The sequence below is a fragment of the Aythya fuligula genome, chromosome 1 (genome assembly GCF_009819795.1).
Source record: "Aythya fuligula isolate bAytFul2 chromosome 1, bAytFul2.pri, whole genome shotgun sequence".
Lineage (NCBI taxonomy): Eukaryota > Metazoa > Chordata > Aves > Anseriformes > Anatidae > Aythya > Aythya fuligula.
Genome location: NC_045559.1, coordinates 63,340,513 through 63,365,437, shown reverse-complemented (window position 1 = coordinate 63,365,437; position 24,925 = coordinate 63,340,513). Strand labels below are relative to the sequence as shown.

The 24,925-nt window shown below is 40.3% G+C and overlaps 2 protein-coding genes across 5 annotated transcripts in view; both read right to left on the bottom strand.

Annotated features, from left to right (window-relative positions):
• Nucleotides 1-2,131, bottom strand: part of IPO8 (importin 8) — a 57,648-nt gene extending 55,517 nt beyond the window's left edge. Inside the window, exon 1 of the mRNA XM_032185050.1 lies at nucleotides 1,958-2,131. Coding sequence (XP_032040941.1) covers nucleotides 1,958-2,041 — 84 coding nt within the window. The 5' untranslated portion in view covers nucleotides 2,042-2,131. The remainder of the gene's footprint in view (nucleotides 1-1,957) is intronic.
• Nucleotides 2,132-9,831: 7,700 nt separating this feature from the next.
• Nucleotides 9,832-24,925, bottom strand: part of CAPRIN2 (caprin family member 2) — a 37,391-nt gene continuing 22,297 nt past the window's right edge. For 3 of the 4 annotated variants that reach the window (XM_032189126.1, XM_032189118.1, XM_032189099.1), the window contains 7 exons: nucleotides 24,783-24,893; nucleotides 23,961-24,113; nucleotides 20,903-21,086; nucleotides 18,489-18,674; nucleotides 17,185-17,285; nucleotides 12,232-12,298; nucleotides 9,832-10,755 (listed from right to left, as the gene is read on the bottom strand). In XM_032189126.1, the coding sequence (XP_032045017.1) occupies nucleotides 10,187-10,755; nucleotides 12,232-12,298; nucleotides 17,185-17,285; nucleotides 18,489-18,674; nucleotides 20,903-21,086; nucleotides 23,961-24,113; nucleotides 24,783-24,893 (1,371 nt within the window). In that variant the 3' untranslated portion in view covers nucleotides 9,832-10,186. The remainder of the gene's footprint in view (nucleotides 10,756-12,231; nucleotides 12,299-17,184; nucleotides 17,286-18,488; nucleotides 18,675-20,902; nucleotides 21,087-23,960; nucleotides 24,114-24,782; nucleotides 24,894-24,925) is intronic. The other variant, XM_032189110.1, reaches the window with a different exon arrangement.

The window sequence follows — 24,925 nt, the reverse complement described above, 5'->3', positions numbered from 1 at the left end:
TATGTCAGAGTAGGTACCAAGAAACCTGCTCTAGTTAAGAACCAACATTGGCACAAATTGATCTTAAATGGGCCATGAATTAGTTTAGGCTGGAAACCGACATTTGTTTCCAGCTGCTGGAGGAAGAAAGCTCACAAACAGCCTTCCAGTAAAAATAATAAAGGCAAAACAAAAAAAAAAGGAACTTTTAAATGTAGCCTTGATTTCATTTCTAAATGCAATTAGAATCCAGAAGGCAGAGAGCAACTTCATTGATTTAGCTCTGTCTTTATACAGGTGCATGAACATACAGAAGAGAAAGAAGCATTTTCAGGCATTCCAGGACTTTTGACAGGTACTCAAGTTTTCATTCATTTTAACCCCATTCTGCACATAACTGAATTACAGAGCCAGGACTATTAGGAGATGGCTGCTAAAGGACTCTCTCTCAGTACAAGCAATGAAACATCTCCACTGAGACACTATTTTGGTGGAACAGTAACAAAAGGGTTTCAACTCAGGGGAAACTCCAGTCACTACCTTGATTCAAGCTCAAAAGCAAACGCACGCTGTGGACAGGGCAGCACAGAAGATGTTTTACTTCAATACCCTTTAGCGTTTATCAGGAGCAGCATCACCTTACAGCACAGAATGAAGGTGACCCCTGTTCTCTTTGGACAAACATTGTGTTACTACTTCAAGTGCTTTTTGTTGGAGGGGGGCTTTTTGGTTGGCTGGTTGGGTCGTTTCTTTGCTAGAACAAGAGAAAAGCTCGGCCAGCATCTGGATTCCCATACACGCAGGAACACAGCTACGTGTCGGCACTGTCATTATGTACGTGGAAGCCTGACACGTCGCTTTGAACTCTTGCTTCAAAAGCACTGGAAGGTTTCAAGATGCCAAAGTCAGCAGCATTCCTCAGGTGCACTTTTGTTCCACTCCTCCAAGAGTGGTATCAACCCCAGCACCGCATTGGTACGCTTTATCGGTCGCATACATCACGCTTCGCTTGGTGACAGGAAGCCTGTGCAGCAACAGGCACATCTTAATTTCAGGACTTATTGTAACAGAAGAGATGAAATGTGTCAGCTATTTTAAATAAAAAATCTGTACTTTGACCCATTCTTGATAAACCCTGGAAGTAAAACCTGGGTGTTGCATGAGAACTGTTATTTGTCACTTGTAATTGAAAGGTTTTATGGATCAAAACCTCCAAACACTTTCTAACTTTTGATGAGCTTCATGGTGTGCAATATCGACGGCAAAGGGGCAGCATTGGGAGCAGGACCCCGGCAGGCAGAGAGCTGCTCCTTTGTCCTCCCTCTGCCAGTCACGCAGAGGTTTATTCCCCTGCTTTTGATCCCCACGCAACAGGCTGCTGCCAGACATTAACTCCCCTGTCAATCCTTCCCCGTAGGGATAAAAGTAAGCGCCGAGGGATTTTTACAGCAACTCCACCAGGCGAGTAGCAGAGAAGTTTTCACAATTTTACCTAGCTGCGGGCACGAGCGCTCCCAACACCCGCTGACCAGCTAACCGAGCTGCCCGAGGGCTGCGGGGAGGGCTTGGAGCTGCCCAAACCCTCACCTCAGCCGCCCAAACCCCGGACCCAGCCGCCCCCCGTTGTCCTTCTGAGGCATCTCGCGGGGGGCACCCCTCACCCAAACCCACCCCCACCGCCTCCGGGGGGCTCCCCCTTTCCCCCCAAGCCGGGCCAGCCCCCGGGGGGCAGCGTCTGGGACGCGGGGAGCCGAGAAGAGCCCCCGGGGCTGGCCCCGGCCGCCGAGGAGGGGGCGCCCCTGACCCCCTCCCCCCCCCCCAATATCCCCTCAGCCCCCTCAGCCCCTGCCCCTGGCGGTGGGGCCGGGCGGCCCCGTGCGGAGCGGCGGCCGGGGGGCGGGCCGGGGCCGGGGCCGGGGCCGTGCCGCCCGGTACCGGGCCGAGCCGCCCGCCCCTCCCCTCCCCTCCCCTCCCTCACCTGGTTGAGCTCGTTCTCGGCCGCGATGCGCAGCTTGGGGTCTATGGTGCCCTTGAGCGCCTGGATGATCCTGTTGGGGTCCATGTTGGCCCGCCGCAAGCTCGCTCGCTCGCGTCCCCCCCCCCCGCGGCCCCTTTCTCCGCGGGCGGGAGGAGGGAGCGGGGCCGCCGCCGCCGCCGCCCCCCCCGCACCGCGACCGCGACCGCGACCGAGCTGGCGTCCCCCGCCCCCCGCCGCCGCTCACAGCCATTCACCGGTTTGCGACAGCTGGGCATCGGGAAGCGGGCGCTGCTTTACGGCCGCCGCGCCGCCTTCTGGCTTCGCGCGGGGAGGGCGCCGCCATGTTGTTGTACGGACGGGAGCCAGATGGGGCAGCCCGCAGCAGGGCACGCAGGGGGCCGCCATGTTGCGGTACGGTCCCCGCAGGGGCTGCAAAACAAAGCAGTGGTTGAAAAGAGCCAGATGCTAGGGCAACTACAAGATCCTGGCACAGCAGCACATAGTAGACAGCCTTAAGAGCACAATTTGACAGCATGTCATTTGTTCGCTGCAATTACAGCATGAAATGCCGTTTCTCATGACTGCTCCTTGATAAAGAAAGAAGTACATCCCTCAACTGGGGAAGCACTGCCTGACCCACACTAAAAAACATTCTAGACGGTGGTGAACACACAGGAGAACTGGTTTAAGTAGGGATACCAATATCTAACAATGTTTATTTTATGGTTGTCAAATCACTTTTATTGCCCCTAAATAACTTAAGTTCTGAACTAGTTACAAGGAAAATGCTGAAACATCTGATACTATAAGGATTTCAAAGGAAAAAAAAAAAAAAAAAAGTTTCTTAATATATCTGCCTAGAATCAAAGAAGAAGCTACCTGTAAGAATGAGTTACACCAAGGAAGCATTCATACAATCAGATGCTGCTCTTATGATACTCTTCACGTGAAGTGGTGTAGAACACCTGATCGGTGTTGCTCAAGAACTTTCTGTTCTCCAGTAACGCATCTAACAAGAAATTGTAGGTACTTTCATCCTTCTCATTTCTTCTTCGAAGCAGGGGAAAGTGTGATCAGTAATTATAAAATATATCACACAAAACCAATGTGATTGTAAAAAATATGTATTATTAACTATGGGAATTTTTCATCATTTTGGCATTTTGTTTAAGATAGTAAATAAGACTACTACAATGAAAACTGCCCCTTTTAAAGATTTTGAATTATTTATCACATTAAAAAACAAAATAAAACAAAACAAAAACCTAGAATGTTACAGCTCTACTTCCTTTTCCAAAATAGGCATGTTATGAATAGTTTAAAAGTAGTTCTGATTTATTCTGTTTCTATGTATTCATCCATGGTACAAAAACTTAAATGTGTAAAGGACTCCAGTCTTGTGGAGCTGGTAATGTAAAACATACCAATGAACAAAATATACTCAAACGTTATTATAACATTCTCTGAAAATATTTTTCAGATTTTTTTTACGCTTACTGCTCATAAGCTATTTAAAACTGAACACTTTACCACACAACATTCAATAGGAAAAAAAAAAAAAAAAAAAAAAAAAAAAAGACTTTACACCTAAGATTTCACCTTTTAGACACAGGTTTTGTGCCCACAGCCATCAATGAGGCAATGCCCCAAGCCTCTAAATCAAGTGACATCCAGTTCAATACTGCTTGGTTCCTTTGTAATATGTCAGCAGTGATTTAGTTGCAGATACTATTGTTGCAAACACTGTCATCTACCTGTGCACTGAATTTGATGTATGCCTGATACTTCTTTCTGCAAAACATGAACCATAAAGCAAGTGGCAGTTGTTCTAAAAAGGATGTTATTAGTTGAAATGTTCTTAGATAACATTAAGAACTTCAGAGAGCAAGTACCATCTTATATAAATCAAGAACTTAATTTCCTTTTACAATAATGTAGCCCATCAAGTTGATCAATGGAAGCCAGTAGATGTCTTTTTTATTATTATTTTAGTAGAGCTTTCAGTACTGTCTCTCACAGCATCCTTCTGGACAAAATGTCCAGCATACAGCTAACAAGTAGATAATACAATGAGTGAACAATTGACTGATGGATCGGGATCAAAGGGTTCTAGTAAATTGGGTTACATCAGGCTGGTGTCCAGTTGCTAGTGGGATTCCCCCAGGCTCCATTTTAGGACCAGTTCTCTTTAATGCTTTTATAAATGATCTGGATGCAGGACTCATATGCATACTAAGTAAGTTTACAGATGACACTAAATTGAGAGGAACTGTTGACTCCTTTCCTTGAGTGTGGAGAGGCCTTGCAGAGAGATCGTGGCAGACTGGAGGGCCAGGCAGTCACCAAGTGCATGAAATTTAAACATGAGCAAGTGCCAGGTTCTGCGCTTGGGAAGGGGCAACGCTGGCTGTATGTATGCGCTGGGGGCTGAGAGGCTGGAGAGCAGCCCTGCAGTAAGGAATCTGCCAGCAGTGTGCCCTGGCAGCCAGGAGGGCCAAACGTTCCCTGGGTGCATCAGGCTCAGCACTGGTTGAGGGAAGGGATTGTCCCGCTCTGCTCTGCGCTGGTGCGGCCTCACCTCGAGTACAGTCTGGGGCACCACAATATAAGGGCATTAAACTATTGGAGAGTGTCCAAAGGAGGGCAACAAAGATGGTGAAGGGTGTAGAGGACAAGACATATGAGGAGCAGCTGAGGTCCCTTGGTTTGCTCAGCCCAGAGCAGAGCAGGCTGAGGGGAGGCCTCATGGCACCTGCAGCTCCCTCACAAGGGGAGCAGAGGGGCAGGCGCTGAGCTCTGCTCTCTGGGGACAGCGACAGGACCTGAGGGAACGGCATGGAGCTGGGACAGGAGAGGGTCAGGCTGGGGGTTAGGGAAAGGGTCTGCACCCAGAGGGTGGTCGGGCACTGGGACAGGCTGCCCAGTGCAATGGTCACGGCACCGAGCTTCCAGAGTTCAAGAAGCATGTGGACAGCGCTCTCAGACACAGTCTGTTTTTTGGGTGGTCCTGTAGCCAGGAATTGGACACAATTTTTCTTGTGGTTCCCATCCAACACCAGATAGTCTGTGACTCTATGAACTCATGTGCCTTTTTACTATCGCAAAGAAACTGTTAATATTTTGTGTTTCATCTACTTCAAAATAATGGATCTGGAACTGGGTTACAATGATTAAAAAACATTCTAGTTTTGCTACTCTGAAAAATTTAGGAACCTGAGTTCAGATTCTGAGACTTTCTTGGCAACTACTTAACACTTGCTGAGAGAAGACCCAATGCAAAAAAGGCAAGGAATATGCAAAGAAATTAAAACCGAATAAATGAAATTCATGTTGCACCAGTATGCAAATACGGGGGGGGGGGGGTGTGAATAAAAGGCTGGTGAAGAGATAAGAGAAAGCAAATATCTTTAAAGCTCCAAAACTTTTTTAGGTGCACTGCAACAGCAGTTCCATGAAGAATTTTTATATCAAGCAATCGTATTTTGAAACTCAGTTGATGAAACCAAAGATTTTTAAAATAACACAAGTTTGATCACAGGGGAAATCAGAGTAAGTTCCAGACAGAGTAGCTAAAAAGATAACTGAAGTTCAAGAGTGTTGGGAGATGGAAAGGTAGAAAAGCCTTACATATTATCAGTTACCTAGAATTAACCCTTTGACATCTGGTTCTTACGAAATGCAGGTAGCATTTTAGGTGAATGGTATGTGTAATGGACTTTCCACTGGCATACAAGAACTGACACCTTATCAGGCTGAGCACATTCTTTAGGAAAACATCTGGTTGTAAATTGTAGTTAATAAGAGATACTCACGGAAAAGTATGAGAAAGGAGACAACAGTCCTTCATCTGATGTGCTGCAAGCGAAAAGCAACCCATTGTTCAATGCTCAATCCATTGTTCATTTACTTCATTGTAGTGAACTAACGACAAAGCAATTAGACCTGTACCTGGCATAAAGCTTTCATTCCAAATCAGCTACAGTCCTTATTCACATAAGACTAAAACCGTACAAAAAACTGTCTGAACTAGTACTCTCCAGCCAAATTAATACTTCACAACCTATTTTTTTTTTTCCAAATACAACAACACATGGAGATATTCAGTCAGCAGATACAAATTTATGAACTTTTTCATTAATAGAACTGTTTATAGTCAGGAGGCAATACATCCAAGTTGACCAGAGACCTGTGAACAAGCACGTAGTAGAGTTAATGGTCTGGTTATATACAGTACAAGACCATTTCTCCAGTTAGAATAGACTTCATACCTCACACATATAATATTTATTCTCTCAAAATACGTGTATAGATTAGATAAAGGATGATCTGCAGCAGATAAATGTATGCCAGGCCTCCAGATATAAAGCTTCGATCAGAAGTCACGTCCCAAATCAGTCTCCCCCACTGCTCTGTCAGAGCACCTATAGGTAATTTACAGCAGTCAGGGATGAAAGGTAAGTAAACTGAACCAGCACAGCAAAAACAGTGAAATTATCTGTACCACCACTGTAGCATACAGTATAGAGGGTTCCTTAGCTGCAAGGAGTTAGTCATGAAAATTCTGGGAGATCATTCATATTTCTCTCACTTCCATAACCTGGAAAAAACACACCGTCACAAGTCTGTTAGTACTTTGAAAACATTAAACAATTCTCCTATTTTACAGTAGTTTCAGTATTTTACTGAAATACCCAAAAGGAAACAGGGAAATCCACTCAGTCCAAGTTAAAGCCTAATGTTAATTCCTCATCTTGAATAGTACAGCTAATCTGCAGGAGACTACAGAAAATAACTAAACTGGATAGAATTTAGGTGGTATGAGATTTGCATAGGAAAAATGAGAATGGAAAATTGAAGAACCATGATCTCCCTTTTAACTATATAAAGATGATAATGAGGTCTAATTAAGGCACGTTACTTTCTGTAACAATTCAAGCAACTTAACAACTAAAGGAAAAATGTATTGGTATACATAGTTTTTACATGAAGTCTGTATCACACCCATATTGTGTTATCTCAAATATTTTCAAGTTACGAAGCTCACCTCTTAAACTCTTCATCCAGAAGTAGAATTTTGGATCTAGGTCTTTAGTCTGGACATACTCAGACTAAAACTGTGTCAGTTGGTAAATAATGCACTGAAACACTCTGAAGTATTTTGAGAAGTTTCAAAACAGGTACGTAACCTAGAAACATAAAGAACGATGACTGAGGTATCAGTCTACCAATGTTAATATAACATTAGGTGAAATCAGATGAAGTCACATTACTAGGTATTTTGAAGACTGGAATAGCAATTTTCTGTCAGTGATTTTCGGCTGAGACAGCTACTGGCCTGAAAAACAAGATTGCTTTGCTTGATCTTTTGCAGCTTTTTATACATGTATAGCCTTAGTACTTCACAGCTTGTCTAAACACCACTTTGTAACAGTACCATTCAATTGTAGCTCTTCTGGAACAGAAATTAGCTGGAGTTGCGTTCACTGCTGACTGGAAACAGTGAAAAGCAGTACCCACTTAGGGAGGTAGGTACTGCACGGGAGTCCTATAAGATGAAAGTAAGATGAACTTCAAGTTAATGTACGGCAAGATAATTTTGTCCAAGTAGTGTTTTTTGTGATTTTTTTTTAGGACTGATAAAGACATTATAAAGTAACTGGCATTGTAGAGATTGTGATTCAAGCTGATACAGCTTACAAAGTTATGAAGTCTTGTAAAGCCACCCATTGTGACTTATGGTCCCATTTACAACCAGGAAAGGTATAATGATTATACTCCATGTTTCATATCTTTACACTTTTTGCTGTGACTGTGTACTCCTTTAGTTAGGAATTGTAAAATGTCATATATACACAAGTGGATAACCTGTTTTGAAGTTGAGATGTTTACTTCAGATCTTAAACACGCAAGCTAGAGATAGACAAAAGCTTTGCTAGATCTATTGGTAAGAAATAAGGTTAGAGTTGAACAAAGGATCACAACATGGGCCAAAAACGCAGTTGTCAAGACTGATTAAACCAGAGCATTAGAAAGCAGTACATGTTCCATGTAGTCACAGTAACCATGTCTGAGGTTGGTAAAGGTTATTAGCAAAGCTTATAAGCACTGATAGCTTATTCTTAAAGGTAAGAAATCCATAGTATAAGCGCGTAAAGCCAACTATGATAAACTACATGCCAAATGAAGAGCTAGTGCTAAGGCACTAGTGCAGCTGTAGTGCAAGGGATATCCTGCTATAAGCACAATCGGGCTCTTTTTTTCCATTAGTCCCTAAAACAACATGGGAAGAGGACTGGGACAGTGCATAAGCTATCTAAAAATTCAGAGCTGCAACTCTGTTAAACAAGCGATGAAGTCTGACTGCAGATGCATAGCTATTGCAAGCTGAAATTTATCCTAGCACTTCAGCTTTATCTATCACGCATTCTCAGTAAGAAAGAAGGAGAATTGCCAAACTTGGAAGGGAATAAGCACTAAATATCTTCTGTACTCTTGCCACTGATCCTCCACTGAGAAAGTCCACTAAGAATGTTCTGTAAAATCAAAATACAAACTTATTATTCAACAGTTAAGTCTTTACATTTCTTACATCAGTTTTCAAAAAAGCTGGGTTCCTTACAGCTTTATCTCAAACCTCCCAGAACCTGCCATGGAAAAAGAAAACAAGACTGAGTAGAATCAGTAAAATCATCCCCTAAATAATTCTATATGGAAAAAAAAAAACAAACTTGGAATAAAATCAAGATCCTCCTGCCAGTAATTTCATGAAGTCATGTCAAACAACTTGTTTTGGCATTGTGGTAGTAGGGAAGAATGGTTTAAAGTTGGAAGTTTTGAAATCAGTCACTGAGAATCAGTGTTATACCAGGGTCTGGAGTATTTAGAAGTTGGAGTATGTAAAAGTAACTGACAGAATATAAAGCAGTTAGATGAACTGCTAAGTACTTCTAGTTCACCCTTACATGTAGGAGTCCTTTCCACTAGCTCCCTTACTAGTGAACCTTGATAAAATACTTCCTACTGCTTTAACTGAAGCTATTGAAGCTTTCAGAAGTATAAAGAGGCAGTGATCTGCAGTTTTCTTACAGGTTCCAAGTTCCACTTGAAGCATGAGAAATGCTTTATATTTGATATGCAGTTTAGATGAGAGTTAGATGAGAGCATTTTTCATAGTACTTCAGTTTTTAGACTATAAGACTGGTCATATGCCCCCCTTCAGCTCCAAGAAGGGTTTCATAAATGATTCCTAGCATTTATATTCAGGTTTGATGTAAGATAAATTTAAGATGCAGAGAGCACGCTTCAACTACAAATACCAACTTCCTCAGCAGTTGTCTGAAAGGAAAGAATCAGCTTGAAACATAAGTTAAATTCTCCTGTGAGAGAGAAGCTCCACAGTTGGGCTTCATAAGAATCAGTTTTAGCTCTAAGATATTACATCTGAATGAGCAAGCTCATCAGCAAACGTTTTGAGGTTTAAGAATTTCAGCCACCTATTTCAGTAATGAAAATTGTAGTGACAAATCAAGCTGTTTACAGAATATGACTTTAAAGCAGTCCAATAAAGCATGCAGTGTTTCATTTCTGATTTCTTGATCTTTCAGACAAGAAAGCAGGTATGTAACTAAATATGTAATCAAATCTGGAATTAATTTTCAACAGGGAAACACTTAAACTGCAAACAAGAATCAAACAGGTAATCCCATTTAAATTCTAGTTTACCTTGAATTATGAAAACTGAAAGACCTAGGTAGTATAACTGAAGCCTGAAGACCTGTATAGTATACTTGAAGACTATATAGTACAAGAACATGCAAGTAATTAGGAATTAGTTTGATAGTTGAACATTTTTAAAATAAAGACCACTAGCAAGATTAATACTAAAATGCATATTAACTTGTTTTATTGAGGCACAACAAGGCATTGTGAATAGCCCATACTTGAGGCAATCAATAGTGTAGTAAGCTGGACATTAATACAGTTTAGGGTAAGTGCAAACAATATACATTCACAGCTTTACTAGCAAGGCTACATCACAACTGATAAAGTGCCAAATTAGTGCTGATTCAGTACCCCAAATCCACGATTTCACCTTGCACAACATGACCATCATTCCCCCAATAATGGAACCACATATCTTCTATAAAGTCAATAGTAAGTGCAAAGCTAGTCCCACCCCCCCCTCCACCAAGGTGTTTGGAGCAGCTTTTGTAAACATTGCACTGGATTTTAGTCCTGATAAAGGAGGTATCCCGAAAAGGTAGAGTATTTCCAGCTACTTCCATAGATGGCTCCCCGATGCAGACGTAACCAGATCTGATCCCCCTGGAACAGCTGCAGGACTGCATGATTACTAGCAGTCTCATGATCAGGAGCCCCATCATTTGCATATGCTGACACTAGGACCTCTTCATTCTTCATGAGATTCACGTATAGGGGAACATTTACAGCCAGCTTCAGCATGTGGAAGATGAAGACGTAAGTACCATTCACTGGACAATTAAATCTACCAAGCTGGATGTCAAAAGTTTCTCCAAGGTTGTTCAGCAGCAGGTCAAACACAATTGGCTGGTCTAGAGTTCCAGGGGCCAAGTTGGATGTTCTGGCTGCAGAGAAGGCAACTCTCATCTGCTGCGGGAGGGGGTAGACGTGCACTGGTAGTATGGTGGCAGCTTGGCTTGTCACTGGCATATCGACAGGGGTGATGCTGCGGGAGTCTCCCTGCCCAGAGTCTCCACTGTTAAAGGTTTCGTTGTCTCGTTCTGGACTGCTCACCTGAGAAGAATCACTCCACCCTGCTGTTAAAGATCATTAGCAAAAATAAATAAGTATTATAACAGAGTACCCTAAAACCTGCAGGCCTATTTCTCAGCAGCAAGTGTAAGGGTTTTGCAACACTTGCCTTTTAGCAGATTGACAAAGAACACCAACAAGAACATAACTTGGAAGTTGTTTCACATTGATCACACTTGTGCTCAGCAGGATGGACCATAGGTCAACATGAACAATGACTGTTCATACGTTAAGTAGGAGAGAGCAGTAGTTTGCAATAATTACCTGTAGTATTTGCCACACATTACCTATATACTAGCTAGTATATACATATACTAGCTTCTGAGCTGATAAAAAGCAAGTTTTGGAAGAACCCAGCAGGATTAGCAAGAGCCCAACAGTCATTTAGTCACCTTCAAGACCTTAACTTACACCTCAAGTCACCTCAGTACTTTTTGAGTTGTATTCTTAATAGGTCATATCAACTTGTGATGCTAAGATATTACAAGTCTGAAAGACTACATTTGCTTTTAAGATTTCTGTATCCTGCTCCCCAGAGTAGAGACATTTGTTCAGATATCCAAGTTAGGACCTAGTTTCAGTCTAGAATGAAAAATATTGATCTGAGAAATTTAAAGCAGTTACCATCAAGCTAAGCCTTTGCTGCTTCTACAGGAAATGAACACCTTAAGATATCTGATAAGGCCAAGTAAAAGTTGTTAGTGATACCTTAACACTAACAGGTACATATGTCAACTGTTAAGTCAACACACACTTAGTTCTCCCCTCATAGAAGAGCCACTTTATCCTAAACAGTTGTTACAATACGCAAGATTTCCCTTTGTTCTTCGAAAACAGTCACTGTTACAGTCACTGTTCTCACTTTTCACTTACAGTACCAAGTCCAACTTCTCCCAGCACAAACAGTAAAATTAAATCTAGTTTACAGTTTTCTCAAAATGCATACTATGCACTACCTGTTTAAATGCAAGCATGGATCTCTTTACACCATACTTCAGTGGTAGAATATAAATTCAAGCTGTATTCCACCCAAAAAAACTTCTCCATATTAAGTTAGTTTTGTTTTTTTTTTTTTTTCTCCACATTGTACCTGGGACCTGGTAACTTACTCAGAATCATGAAAGTTTCTTGATTTGAGAAAGACTCCTACAACCAAAGGAAGATGCCAAATAGAACAGTGGTACCATTTTGCCTGTATTTCCAAGTCAACTTATGAAGAAAGTTCAGTAGGGTACTATTATAACAGAGAATTTTGACATTTGGCATAGAAAGCACCAAATTGAAAGTGGTGAAGTCAACTCTGCTGCTATGCAATGCTGACTATTCAAGAGCAGTACTTAAGCTTCCATCTAGCTCGGTGAATTTATACCAAGCTTGCTCTTCCATGACAGTGATAGTACACTTTCTCACTCTTCACGGTAACACTCCACTTTAGCAACACATACACTCACACCCCACTGGGAACCTGATGTTAGCCTTACCTCTTGAATTTGCTCGAGGACCACTAGTTATCCCACCTCGTTTATAGCACTGCTGGTAGTTAACATCCTAAAAAATACAGAAGTATTAGTAAAATGGCTATGAGTAAGTCTGAAAACAGAGAGGGCTACCAATAAAAGTGCAAGTATTTTACCTGCATTTTATGTGAGCTCTAGACTAGACAATGACAGGGTTCAGAATTGAGGTGTAGGTTAACAGCCTTATTTACTTATTTATGGAAAATTTACTTTTATAATAGCTTATATGAAGTTAAAAAGCTACTTAGATGCGAGTTCTAGCAAATTAGCTTCTGTACTGTACACAGTTCACTTCATTGTGCATAACCTTAAATCTCAGGGCTGTTATAAGTACAAGTCTATACAGAAGAACATATTTCAAAGCTGAACAGGCACGCCCTGCCCCATGATCGACCAGGGAAGTTTTAAAAACAATGCAGCCCTGACTCAAAAACTGACAGTTTAACAGCTTAAACATAAACTTCAGGTTCAGATTAAGTCACTTGTCCTAATCATATTTTGAACTACAAAAGACTAAATGTATATTGCAATACTACACAGGAAATTTACTGGAAGAGCACATTAAAATTGCACAGGCTTGAAGATGTCTATTAGAAAAATGAGTTCTCATACAGATAGTAAAGTACATCGTTGTATATAATTTATCTAATACTATTTCTCTAAGACTGCCTTTAGACTGTGCTTCAGATACCACCACCCCAAATAAGCAACTTATCCCCATCCAGACATTAGTGCAGATGGGTCATACTATGTTTCAGGTTTTCTTGAGATAGTATAGCTAGTTCCAAGCTGTTCTACTGCCCTGTACAAGTTGGGTTATTCTAGCCAATATATGCCTCTTAAAACTGAAGTCTTGTTATTAACATACATGTGGGAAGCAAGACAGATCTTGCAACTGTTTAAGAAATCTACTCATCTGGCTGCATAAGGTAAAAGACCAAGATGCCTGAAGTCAATGAAAGCTTGGATATCTTAGATACCAGGATGGCACAAAGGCAGCAACATTCTAGTACTTGAGGTAGCGGAGCTTTTATTTCGCTAAGGTGATCTTGTTTGCACCAATGGACTTCTCTGAAATACTAGTTCACATTTGACACATACGGATGTAAGCTCTTCAATGTAATAGTAGAACATTGTATTTTTCAGGTAAGAACTTTGATTTTACTATGTAAAGGGAAATAATAAACATACAGTCCCTTCAGGCATTAAGGTCTAGTACATATTCCATTGCTTACAAGCTGTCTTTAAGCAAAGGATGATCCAGTTATTATACCAAAGATTAGTAGGACTGTAACAGCAGTATTCACTGCTTGTTACTAGTCCCTTATAAGAAACAGTGGAATACTAGTAAGCATTGGAAGAGTCATTACACTTATACACAGTTTCTACCCATACAAAAGGATCAGTTCATGTTCAAAACAGTGCAGTACAAAAACATCTAGTCTGCTCTGATGAAAAGTGGAAACCACCACACTGTTTACAAGACTAAGGGCTTGGGAAGTCTATGGTTAAGCTTCAAAATACCCTACAGCCAACCAGGGCTTCTAGAAGTCCACTAGAAATCCACTGGTGTTACAACCCAAAGACTTTGGGGCCTAAAGTTAAGGCTGCATCATTATATTAGCAGTTGCTGTACCAGATGTTCCAGGTTGCCCAAAGAATCACCTCCACTGAAAGCTTGTGTAATGTATATATTACATCAAAAGGCTATCCTTAAGAAAAGCAGTTTAGATAACCAAGTTAAAGCTTGAAAGCAGTAGTCAGGAGAGCTGCACACAGTTGTGATCAAGTCTAGTACACTAAAAATTACAGTCAACTGGAGCAGTCTAAGCTAATAGGCACTTCAAAAGGTTAAGATGTAGTTCACAGATACCCTCATCTACAAGAACATTACAAGTAGAACTTATCCAACAACTTCACAAAATTATCATTAGAAATAGTTCCATTATGCTACAAATCTCATCTTAGAATAAATTAAGTCACATGAAAGTGTGCTTGTATTTTAGAGGACTTTCATTGCTGATACCAATCCTTTTGTCAAGTAGCTTGTTCATTATTAGTTATGAAAGTACTGGTTTGATAGTCCTGGTAGACCAGGACTACAAACTCTTAATTTTTCTTTTAATGTGAAGTCTCAGAAACCCACACCAGTACATGCATGTTATCACAGTTTTATGTAAAAAAACAAACACATTACTATTTGACATAAAGTGATGATTATGTTTGTCTGAAGCACTAATAGATATCACTTGCAACAGGAGTCAATAACTTGCCACTCATGTATGGTGTGATAGCAACAGTAGGACTCCGTGGGAATCTGGAAGCCCAACTAGCATCTAAAACCACCAAGATGCAGAAAAAAGATCAAGCAACTTGAAACATTTTAAAGAATGCTAATCTAAGACATGTTGGTATAACCAAAAAGACACAAGGCTGTATCTGTAGAACAGATGTCTTTGCAGGAATACACTGAGTATTTTTCCAAAATTAGATTTAACAGGGAAGGGGCTAATCGCTCATATTAGTAAGCAGTGGTTGGAATGCTAAGTTCTGCCACCTCAGAACAGCAAAATCCTATCACTTAGAGCACTAATACTTGCATGAACTTGTAGGTGCTTTAAGATCATAGAGAAAGTAGAGCCAGTTTCCTTGATGCAAAGCTATTTTTTCACTTAGCTCCCTTGGGGTACTATGGAGCCAGTTAAGTCAATCAGAACATTCCACAGGGCTAGTAAGCCATATTTATTTCTCAAGAATCAACATTACTATCTTGATTGTTTTACATCAACTCAAGTCACTAAGTAGCAGGACATTTGAAATACATGTATTTTAATATTTTAGATAGTATAGAAGGCACAGATTTCAGCTTTAATATAGCTGCTATACTTTCTCAGTACAAACTACTGAAGAAATTTCAGTCACATCTACTCCTTCTATTTCCCCCTACATCCAAGTGCTCCATACCACCCCCAAAGGAAGGCATCATACCTCCGTATTACTTGCAAAACAAACATTAAGGATTTGGTGGTTTAGCCTAAACCTACACATGGTTCATGCTAAGTTTTGATACAATCCCCTTTAATTCTCAATACTGACATGTTACAATTTAACCCATACAAAACAGCTGTAATCTAAACTCCATAGTTTTGGCTACTTTCACAGAAAGGTAAAAATCAAAAAAATCTAGTAGGAAGCATAGCAAAACTCATTTGAATGAGACACCTGAGACTTACTGAAGACCTTATGCAGAGATATAAGTCAATGAATTTCACCTTCAAAACTAATCATGCCTCAAATGACAACCTAGTGACTCCTAGAGAATAATAGTTCACACACCACCCACATCAGTAATAGTTGTCTCAATTATTTAAATGAAGTTTGTCCTACCAATTATTTCCCTATTAACAAAGCAACTCATTTACCTATTTCAACCAGCCTTCCCTCAGTTAAAACAGCAAGAGGCGGCTTTCTTCTGCAGTAAGATGCTGAGTGTCAAATTAAGACCTTACTTATCTATCTCTTCCCATTTTTGAAAGGCAAAAAAAAAACAGAAAAAAGAAAAACAGCAAGCTGACAGGTTAGATATATTTGCCTCCTCCTGATTATCTCCCCCTTACTCTTTGATTTGGTAGCTGCAAGTTCTAAGGTAGAAAGCAGGAAACACCACAGTGAGAAACTGAAGATTCTGCAGAACTCCCAGCACTGACAATGTACCTTTTCTTCACATGAGGGAAATTCCTCCTCACCTCTCACAACCCCAGAGAAAGGACAAAAAATAATGGCTTTAAAAAGAGGGGAGATTTGGATAGTCAGCAGAAGTTCTTCCTTATCAGGGTGGTGAGGTACTGGAACAGGTTGCCCAGAGAAGCTGTGGCTGCCCCATCCCTGGAGGTGCTCAAGGCCAGGCTGGAAAGGGTTTGGGCAGCCTGGGCTGGTGGGAGGTGTCCCTGCCCATGGCAGGGGGGTTGGAACAAGACCATCTTTAAGGTCCCTTCCAACCTGAGCCATTCTATGATCCTATAAAGCTTAGGGAACACTTGTCCCCCAAATGTGCTAGTTTGATACCTGAATTGTGCTTCACATGCCATGTTCTAAGACCTCCCAAAGCTATCTTAGCAAGAGTTTAGCTCGTATTTGGACCATCCACTCATTTTCAAAGAGTCAAACACTGGAAGTTAACCTGTTTAACCATTAACTGGAAATGCTTAACTTGACCCTTCATGAGATAGTGTAAAAGGGTGAATTTTGAAAAGCTTCCATTTTGCATCAGCTGGTATTTGACAGAGCATATTCAAAGTAATTAATTTCACCCTTTCCAGCTATACTACCACTACAGATAGAGGCTGCAGAACATAGTACTAGTTATTCTTTGTTGTGATCTGCTCCAAGTCTTCAAGATAAGGCAACCTTTAAGGAACCTGCCCTCATTCAAGTCAAGTTCTCTAAAGCAGGTTCCTATCAGGTTTTCTGATATGCCATAACTTCAAGAATAAGGATATCTGCACTTCTAGTTGCAATCCTAGTGTGGATGGCTAGAGCAATTCGCTAAAAACAAGTGTGAAACTGGCATGAAATTTGCCTAACCCACCTTCTATCAGTCCATACAGCAGTTTATGTACTTTACAGTAAAGGCACTTAGTACCAACTTCAAAACCCATTATAAGATGGACTCAACTGTCATTTCATTTGATATCTGGCTGCATTGCAGAGACACGATTCAGACTAAAATCAACTTGTCCCATGTGTTACCTGAGCTGTCTTCCTATTTTAACTGCTTTCTACCATTCCAAACAAGTTTGTCTAAGAAACAAAACTGACCTGTGAGTAGTTTACCTGTTAGGACAGTGAAAAGGTACAATATTAGAAGGCTTCTCTACAGTTCTCAGGAAGGCTACTGGAAACAAAGTCTATACTTACCCTCTGAGAATATTGCATTCCAGCATAATCTCTACCAGGGAACTGCAGCTGGCCATAGTTGCCATTAGTTATTGAGGGTGAACCTCTGTAAGCATCAAAACCTGTTCAAATAGAAGTTAATACTGAATATTCACTCATTTACACAAGTACAAAATACAACTAGAACCTTAGCAAGCCTTTTAGCAATTGACACATGTATTAAGTTGCATGGTTATGCTTCCATGCTTTGAATTCTGAAACAAAGCATGTATCACAACTCTTATATCAGCTACCCAGAATTATCTACTCTGCATAGATTCATGCTTATGAGTATTAACAGACCCTAGCAATTGCCTGTTTGTTACTAATGGGATTTTACAGAACAGCTGAGAAGTTTGCTCCATCCATAGACAGTTTTAACATAAAATTAAGACTTTGTTTTGCTATTACCAACATTCAGCTATTCTGTTTTACTACTATAATATTTAACCTCTTCAGCTATTAGACTAAATACCAAAGAAGACCTGCAAGCAATTGAGTACCAGGCACTACCAAATCCTTAACTGCTTATAAGTTAGAACTACATAACTCGTTTTTGGTACATGCTCTTAAAATCTAGGAATCAGTCTGAGCCCAGTAACTGAAACAACTTCTGTTTCAGACTAAGCATGCTTTGACTTCAAAGCAAACAAATTGTAGCTACCAGGAACTTTGATAAGAAGCTACTATCTGCTAAAAAGTCAGCTCAAACTTTCCAGGACACTCCAGCTAGCAGCAGAACAACTGATTTGCTGAGACCAAACAATCCTCTTAAAATCCTTCAGCTTATTATTAAGCCACAAGGGTTCTCCATTACTGCAAACTTCCCTGCAAACTTCCTTCCCTTATCCTGGTTTCTGCTGGTAATACTGAAAGCCTGTAGTGTTGAACAAATGCAGCATTTGCAGGAAACAAGACAGTAATTGATTAAGGGACATCTGAAGAGAATACTTACCCAGCACATTAGCAAATGGCAGAGGCCAAAGGAAAGAACAAAGGAGGTAAGTCCAGAAGGGTAAATGAACTAATGAAAATTACTAAGCTATCATTGAACATCTCCATTTTTATAACTGAGGCTATGAAATCACTCTGCCAGTTCACCTGACACCTAAAGCACAGGGATTATAAGTAGAACTTGCTCAAATTCCATACAGACAGTATTTTCCACACCTTGCTCTTAAAAAAAGCTATCTTACGAATTTTCACATGTAGAACCTAAATTTATACTAAAAATGGTTTAAAACAGTTATACTAACTAGGTTCTTAAGGTAGCAGTAAAGACATACCTTTATACCCACCAGGTGAACGATATGAATTGGCCAGTGACCTTCCACCTCTAGCAGATCCTCTGACAGACCCTCGACTATTAAGGTAAGGCTGAGGGGGTCTTGGTATAACATTAGTCTGTGCTGGATAAAAGGCGAGACTACCATTGCTAACAGGAACAGCTCCATCAGGTTGATAATTCACTGCTTAAAACAAAAGGCACAGTTGAATTCAGAGCTTTTATAACTGCAATAAATTACAACACCTAGAAGCAAGGGCAGCATTAAGTTCAGTCAGATTAAGCTGCTCAGTATATGCTGCTCTTGTCCTTTCATTGCTTCAAATAAGAGGGATCCTTCTTTTTCGTTCTATGGAGTGTAACACTTGTTAAAGTACATCATAGACACAGTGCAGGCTGTCAGTGTAAGCCTCTTACATATTCAAGAAGATGCAGTTGAGTATGGCATAACAAGCTTGCCAGCACCAAGAAAGTAACCAAGCTAGAAGAAAAAACTGTCAATGTTTGACTGAGAATTTTCACGTAGATTCTGTACAGTTCTACTAGCAGCAAGGCTTCAGTGGTCTATGATAAACTAGATCACACCTCAGTATTGACATCCTTCAGTGCAATGAAACAAGCTCCATCTTATCTAGATGGCAATAAGACCACTGTAGAAAGCTAATTCAACAGCTGGGTTCGGTCTCTTTGAGTTGACATTGAATCCTAAGCAACAGGTACAGATAGTATGCAAGAATGCTTTTCACTCACAGTATAGTTAAGTGGTCAGCCTTAAATATAGACCTTACAACCATGTTTCCAAATCCACATGTTATATCAACCCCAAACATCTTGGATCCAAGTAGAGTGTCAGTCTAAACTGCCTTTCTGAAGTCTGTGTAGAGCCCTCAAAGTACAGACTTAATTGAACATCATGATGTTTCATCGAAGAGCTGTAAAGAAGGCTGTTGATCACCTCCTACAGTCTGATGAGAAGGAGTACTCAAGCTAAACAAGCTTTAACTGCTGCACTTACTGTTCCTTGGAGCTCTTAACCTTGGAACATCTCACTGACTACATATAGTAGTGAGGCTGATAGTGTAATTCCTACTAAGATTTCTCTGGCAGAAAAACACTAACACTAGGTGACCTTGAGTCAGTGATTGTGTCTTTATAAACCCAGATTCCTGAATTGTCATCCTTCTCAGCCTGGAACCTGTTTCAGGCAAATTTTGTGGGCTCATTTCATTTAGAGTTTAGTGTCAACTCCATATATTATCCCGGTATCAGTATCCGAATGTAAAATAAGTCAGTTATGTTGAATAAGGCAGATCAGAACCCTACTTATCAGAAGTTGAGTATTCAGGTCAGACACTGACACCAATAAAGAGCCTTGGTAATGAGTTACATCTGTATAAACATCAGTAAAAGGAAGATCTTTTGCTGCATTGTAGGCTGTCATCTTGCATCCTGCTTGAGGTTAAGAACACATGCACAAAAAGCTCAGCCAATTCTCAGTTCCTCACTGAATTACAGAAACTTGTGACTGAGGCCTCCTAGTTAGGAAACTCTCCTAGGTAACTGACATGAACTTTGGGCAAAATTAGGAACATTGATGTCTGCTACAGAAAGCTAGAACTTCAACATGAAGGGATGAAGCTTGAATTATAACTATGCCCTTATGCAGTGTAGTGGCATGACACATCATGAAATCTAGAACGCTTTATCACTGCTATAGTAAGGTGCATGATATCCTCAAGAAAATTTTAAAAAGCACTAGTATAAATAAAAATAATTGTGTCTGGAGATAATTATACTTTAAGTTCAAATAAGAGATAATAGCAAGCCCATTCTTAAGACAAAACTAAATCCTAAGTTGTTCTCCAATGACACATTTTAGTCTTGTACCCATAGCACAAAATGGTTATCACTGAGTAATTCATCTAAGCACTGAAAGCTTATCCATGCCTTCTAATATTTACCATCTTCCAGCACTAGACATTATACTAGACATCTATTACAAGAGACCAAAATAAGGGTTCCAAGCATTTAATCACTGCTTCAATTCCAGGCATACGTTTGTTTTACTGACAAGTATCACTGCATACTTGAATCTCTCACCTATTAGGAAGTTTCATGCATCAGGCACATAGGTGATGCTGTCCATATAATAGTACAGTAGCTAGTTTAATTTGAAGCTGCCTTTCATCCTGCTAGCAGTTTTAAGATTAAGTATACATACCATATTGCCAACTGGATTGGAGCTGATGTAACCCTAATTTTAACAAGTGCTACATAAGAGCTTCAGTGGTTAAGAATTTGTGAGTTAGAAGAATCTGAATATACTCACAGCACATTAATAAATTAATACTATCTGAAGAACTTTCATATAACTTTTCCAAGACTTCTTGAAATGCAGACATGTACAATTCTTACCTGAAGACAGAGATTCTTGTGAAAGAGAGGTTTGTTCTGCAACATGAGAAGACTGCAGCTGGCATTGAGGAGGAGTCTGTGTACTTGCTGTAGAGAAACTCTGGTTATATCCCGTTGAATATGAAGACTCCTCTTTAATTTCCTGGTCTTTACGTGGAGGCAGCGGTGCATTCACCTTAAACACCTACAATATAGTTGAAGACAAATGTTTTGCACTATCAGTTAAAGTCTCTGCCTAATGCCATCACCCTGCTACAAAACCATGGTTTAAATCCAAATGCCTCGGTCAGTTTCTAGAACAGAAATTCTCTTGGAATTGAGTACATGGTGTTTGAACCTATCCTTTTCCCTCACAGTAAGCTTAATAAACTTCTGTCCTTGGCTACTGGCCAAGAGAGGTAGCTTAACTGAACATAGCTACTATATTCAATAAACAGAACAGCTGTCCTGACTTCTAGTAAGCTAGTTTGCTTCCAGGTGAAACCTGCCATTAAACTCCTTGATTTAAGCTTTTGAGCTGAAGCTCTAACAGCCTAGATTGAGATAAGATACTCATGTTTGAACACACATCTTGGAAACTCATGCAATTCTACCATCTACTCAGATAAATACTGTACTAGCTTTCAGCCCTTTTGTAAACTGAACCTCCACTTTCCTACTCTCATTTCCTCTGTTAGCGTATGTTAAACTTCACAGCTTGACAACTAATCATTCTCAGAAGCTTCCATAATTAGAACGGGGAATAAACACTTTTTCCCCTGTCAAGGAACCAAGTACTAGCTCTGGTAGTGAACCAGCACAGAAAACACATAATACTAAAATGCTGAGTATAGCTTTAGCCATTACAAAATATCACAAATTCTGGGTTTTTACATCAGATGAAGTAATCAAAGTGATTCCAAGCCTAATGGATACTTACAATTATTTTTGAACCTATTCAAGTAGAGTATCCAATATTCTGTCAAGAAACTGAATTTCAGCTAAGTTTCAGCTATGCATTACATTAAATATATTCAAAAGAAAAAAGGAATATCAATGAGATAAGCAGGTAGATGCCCTTTATCTTAAAGCCTCCTTAGATGCTTTGGGTAATTAGGGCAGAGATTTCAAGCTTTGCAAGACCATTTAAAATGAAATACATAATCAGAAATTGTTCTAGGTTCTTCCAGATACTTCCTTGGGCCTTCAGCAGACACTTGATATTTAAGAAGGGAAATCCTGCACATTGGCAATCCTACCGAAAAAATATAGCTTAGCAGGATGAAGTTTTAGTGGTGATCAAGAGATCTATGCAAGAAGGTATTATATCTTACTGAAAGAAATGGATTGATGGCAAGGAAGACTGTAATATGGCCTTACAATTAAATGTTACCATAATAGAATCTTCAGATGTGCATTGCACTCTGGTACACAAGCAGAAAAGCAGTGTAGACAACATTTGTGATCTATTTCCCTTTCCAGTTGAACTCCAAGTCATTTTTCTAGCCATGCTAAAAGGCTAAACAATGAAGTACTATTAAATCCAATCAATAATTTCAATTGCCTTAGAGCATATCCACTTATTACCAGCACTTCTGCTGCTGCAGCAGTCTTCTTAAAAGAAAATTGAGGATGCTGTCAACACCCACATCCTAGTCTACTTTTTCCTACGAGTCACAGGTGGAATACTAATGAAGCTGGGCTATAGGTACTGTCTGCCTTTAGGCTTGCACAAGCAATGGCAGCAATAGGGTGAGGACACCTGAGGACATCTCTCACTACTGCAGTATCACTGTTTGGCAGGGAAGCATCTGACTTTTGGCTACCCAATGAAATGCAAGTCCTGTTGTCTTCTGGGCTATGAATCTAAGCAACAGCAAGAAGAAAACCCTGTGTTGCCAAGTTCAAGATTACCACCACTACAAGACAAACAGAGGTCACAGCAACTGAGTGACAGGTATCTGCCAGTTTGACTCAAAATCAGAAGTTTTTGATATTTAATATATATATCTGATATATGTATTTGATATTTAATGTATCTAGAAGCACCACAGAATTCATTCAAGTGATCTTTCAGTGGTACCATTTTGATAATGAGCACTCTGAACGCAGATCCTAAGCTCAGATAAAATTAAAATAACAGACCATGACTCTTTATTAATGTCATGATAGATGTTTACCTTACAGACCAGGTCCCCAAACAGTCTCTGGTTCCTTGATCACAGCATGCTACTATTTTCACTTTCATGAAAGTCACCACCTAGCAACTTGGCATAATTTCCAATAGAACCAGGTTATAACAATCCCCCACTTGCACTTGCCTTACTTATGATTACATCAAAATTCTGTACCTCAGGAAAGTTCTACTGCAATCACTTCCACAAATTCATACAGCTACAGAAGAAACATCACAGTAGTGATTTACTGAAGAGCATACCAAAGTGTCTGATGTTTAACTACACCTAGAGTTCCTGTGTTTTGAAATACTACTGGCTATTTTCTTCTCCCCACCAGCCCTACTATATCAGTCCAAGTTATAGAACTGCACCAGTACTTTTTTTTGAAATGGAGAACATGCCTTTGGAGAATCTCAGGTGACTTCTTCCACAGCTTACTTTTAAGTAAGAATGTTAAAGCCCAAATACAGAGAAGGGGACATTACCAGCTAAATGGAGACCCTTCCTCTAGACTCTTCTAGGAAGGGCTTGCACCCCAAATTGACAAATAGTAGCAGTGTTAGTAATATTTGTGAACATTAGTAATGATGTACAACCTGAAAAAAAAGACACTACACTCTTTATCAGTGCACAAGAACTATTTAAGCACAGTCTGTCACCTCTACCTTGGGGAATAGGTAGAAGTCAATTGTCTTAATGCCTAACTTCTCCCTGTTAGCTCCTTGAGGCTACCAAAATATCCCAGACATTGGAGAAGCAGAGCTCTAACCTACTTTATCAACACCAAAGCCTCAAAGTGTCCTATCAAGTTCTGTATCATATCAGGGAGCCAGCTTCCCCAGTACTAGGACTAAGCTACAAGCATGCTGCTCAGTAATTATGTGGCCTCAAGTGGCACTTACAGTCTGCATAGCCTGAAAGGGAGCTGCTGTTATTGTGACAGAACTGCTACTTGCTGGAGGAGACTGAAAGCTTTGCGCTTGTGGCACTGGTGTCACAGAGGTGCTCGAAGTTGGCAACGGTGACTGTGGCTCACTTGGGAGGGGAACAGTTGCCTGAGGGAAGAATGAAAACATGAGAGGTCACTCGATAGTTATCAGGCAGTAACAGAAGCAGTTAAATTGTTCTAAAGCCCAGACTGACAGAAGTCAGCAGTTTCTACAGGATGACATTTGGACATAGTAGTGCTACAAAATAGCTTTTGCTTACAATTTCAAATCTTGCTGTGCATCCTCAGCAATCAGTACTTCTATTGCAGTCTCTGCTGATTAAGTGAAATGTGCCTATGAGCTACTATACATACCACTCATTGTATGAATTTCACAACAAACTGGCATTAAGTGTTTTGGTCCACCACTAAGGAAGCACGGGATGCTTCCTGTTCAGATTATTCAAAGATTTGAATTAATAACTTCTTTCCAAACAAACTTGGTAGTTGTTTTTTTTTGGAGGAAGTACATAGCTTACTTTGAATCATAATTGATTAAGTTGGGGGTAGATTAGAAACAATGCTGAGTTGTCCAGACAAAGCATTAACCAGCATTGACTCATCTGTGCAGAGTGGCAAAATGAAGTGTTTTATTTAGGATACCAATACAGTACATGAATTAGAAGTCAAAAGGAACAGTGAGGATCATGTAACACACTATATTTTCCTGATCCCACAATTTCCTGATGTCTATCCCATGTAATTATTAATACCTGAACTATTTGTGATAGCTTACCTGGGCAATTTCAATCTTTTTAGGTATCAGTGGCTCAGAAACGCGTGAACTTGTCTGATACAATGGCTGGGAAGCATATTTCTCAGTCTCTTGAGGAAGTGATGCTGATGCCTGGAAGAAGCCATACGTGTACCCAGTATTAC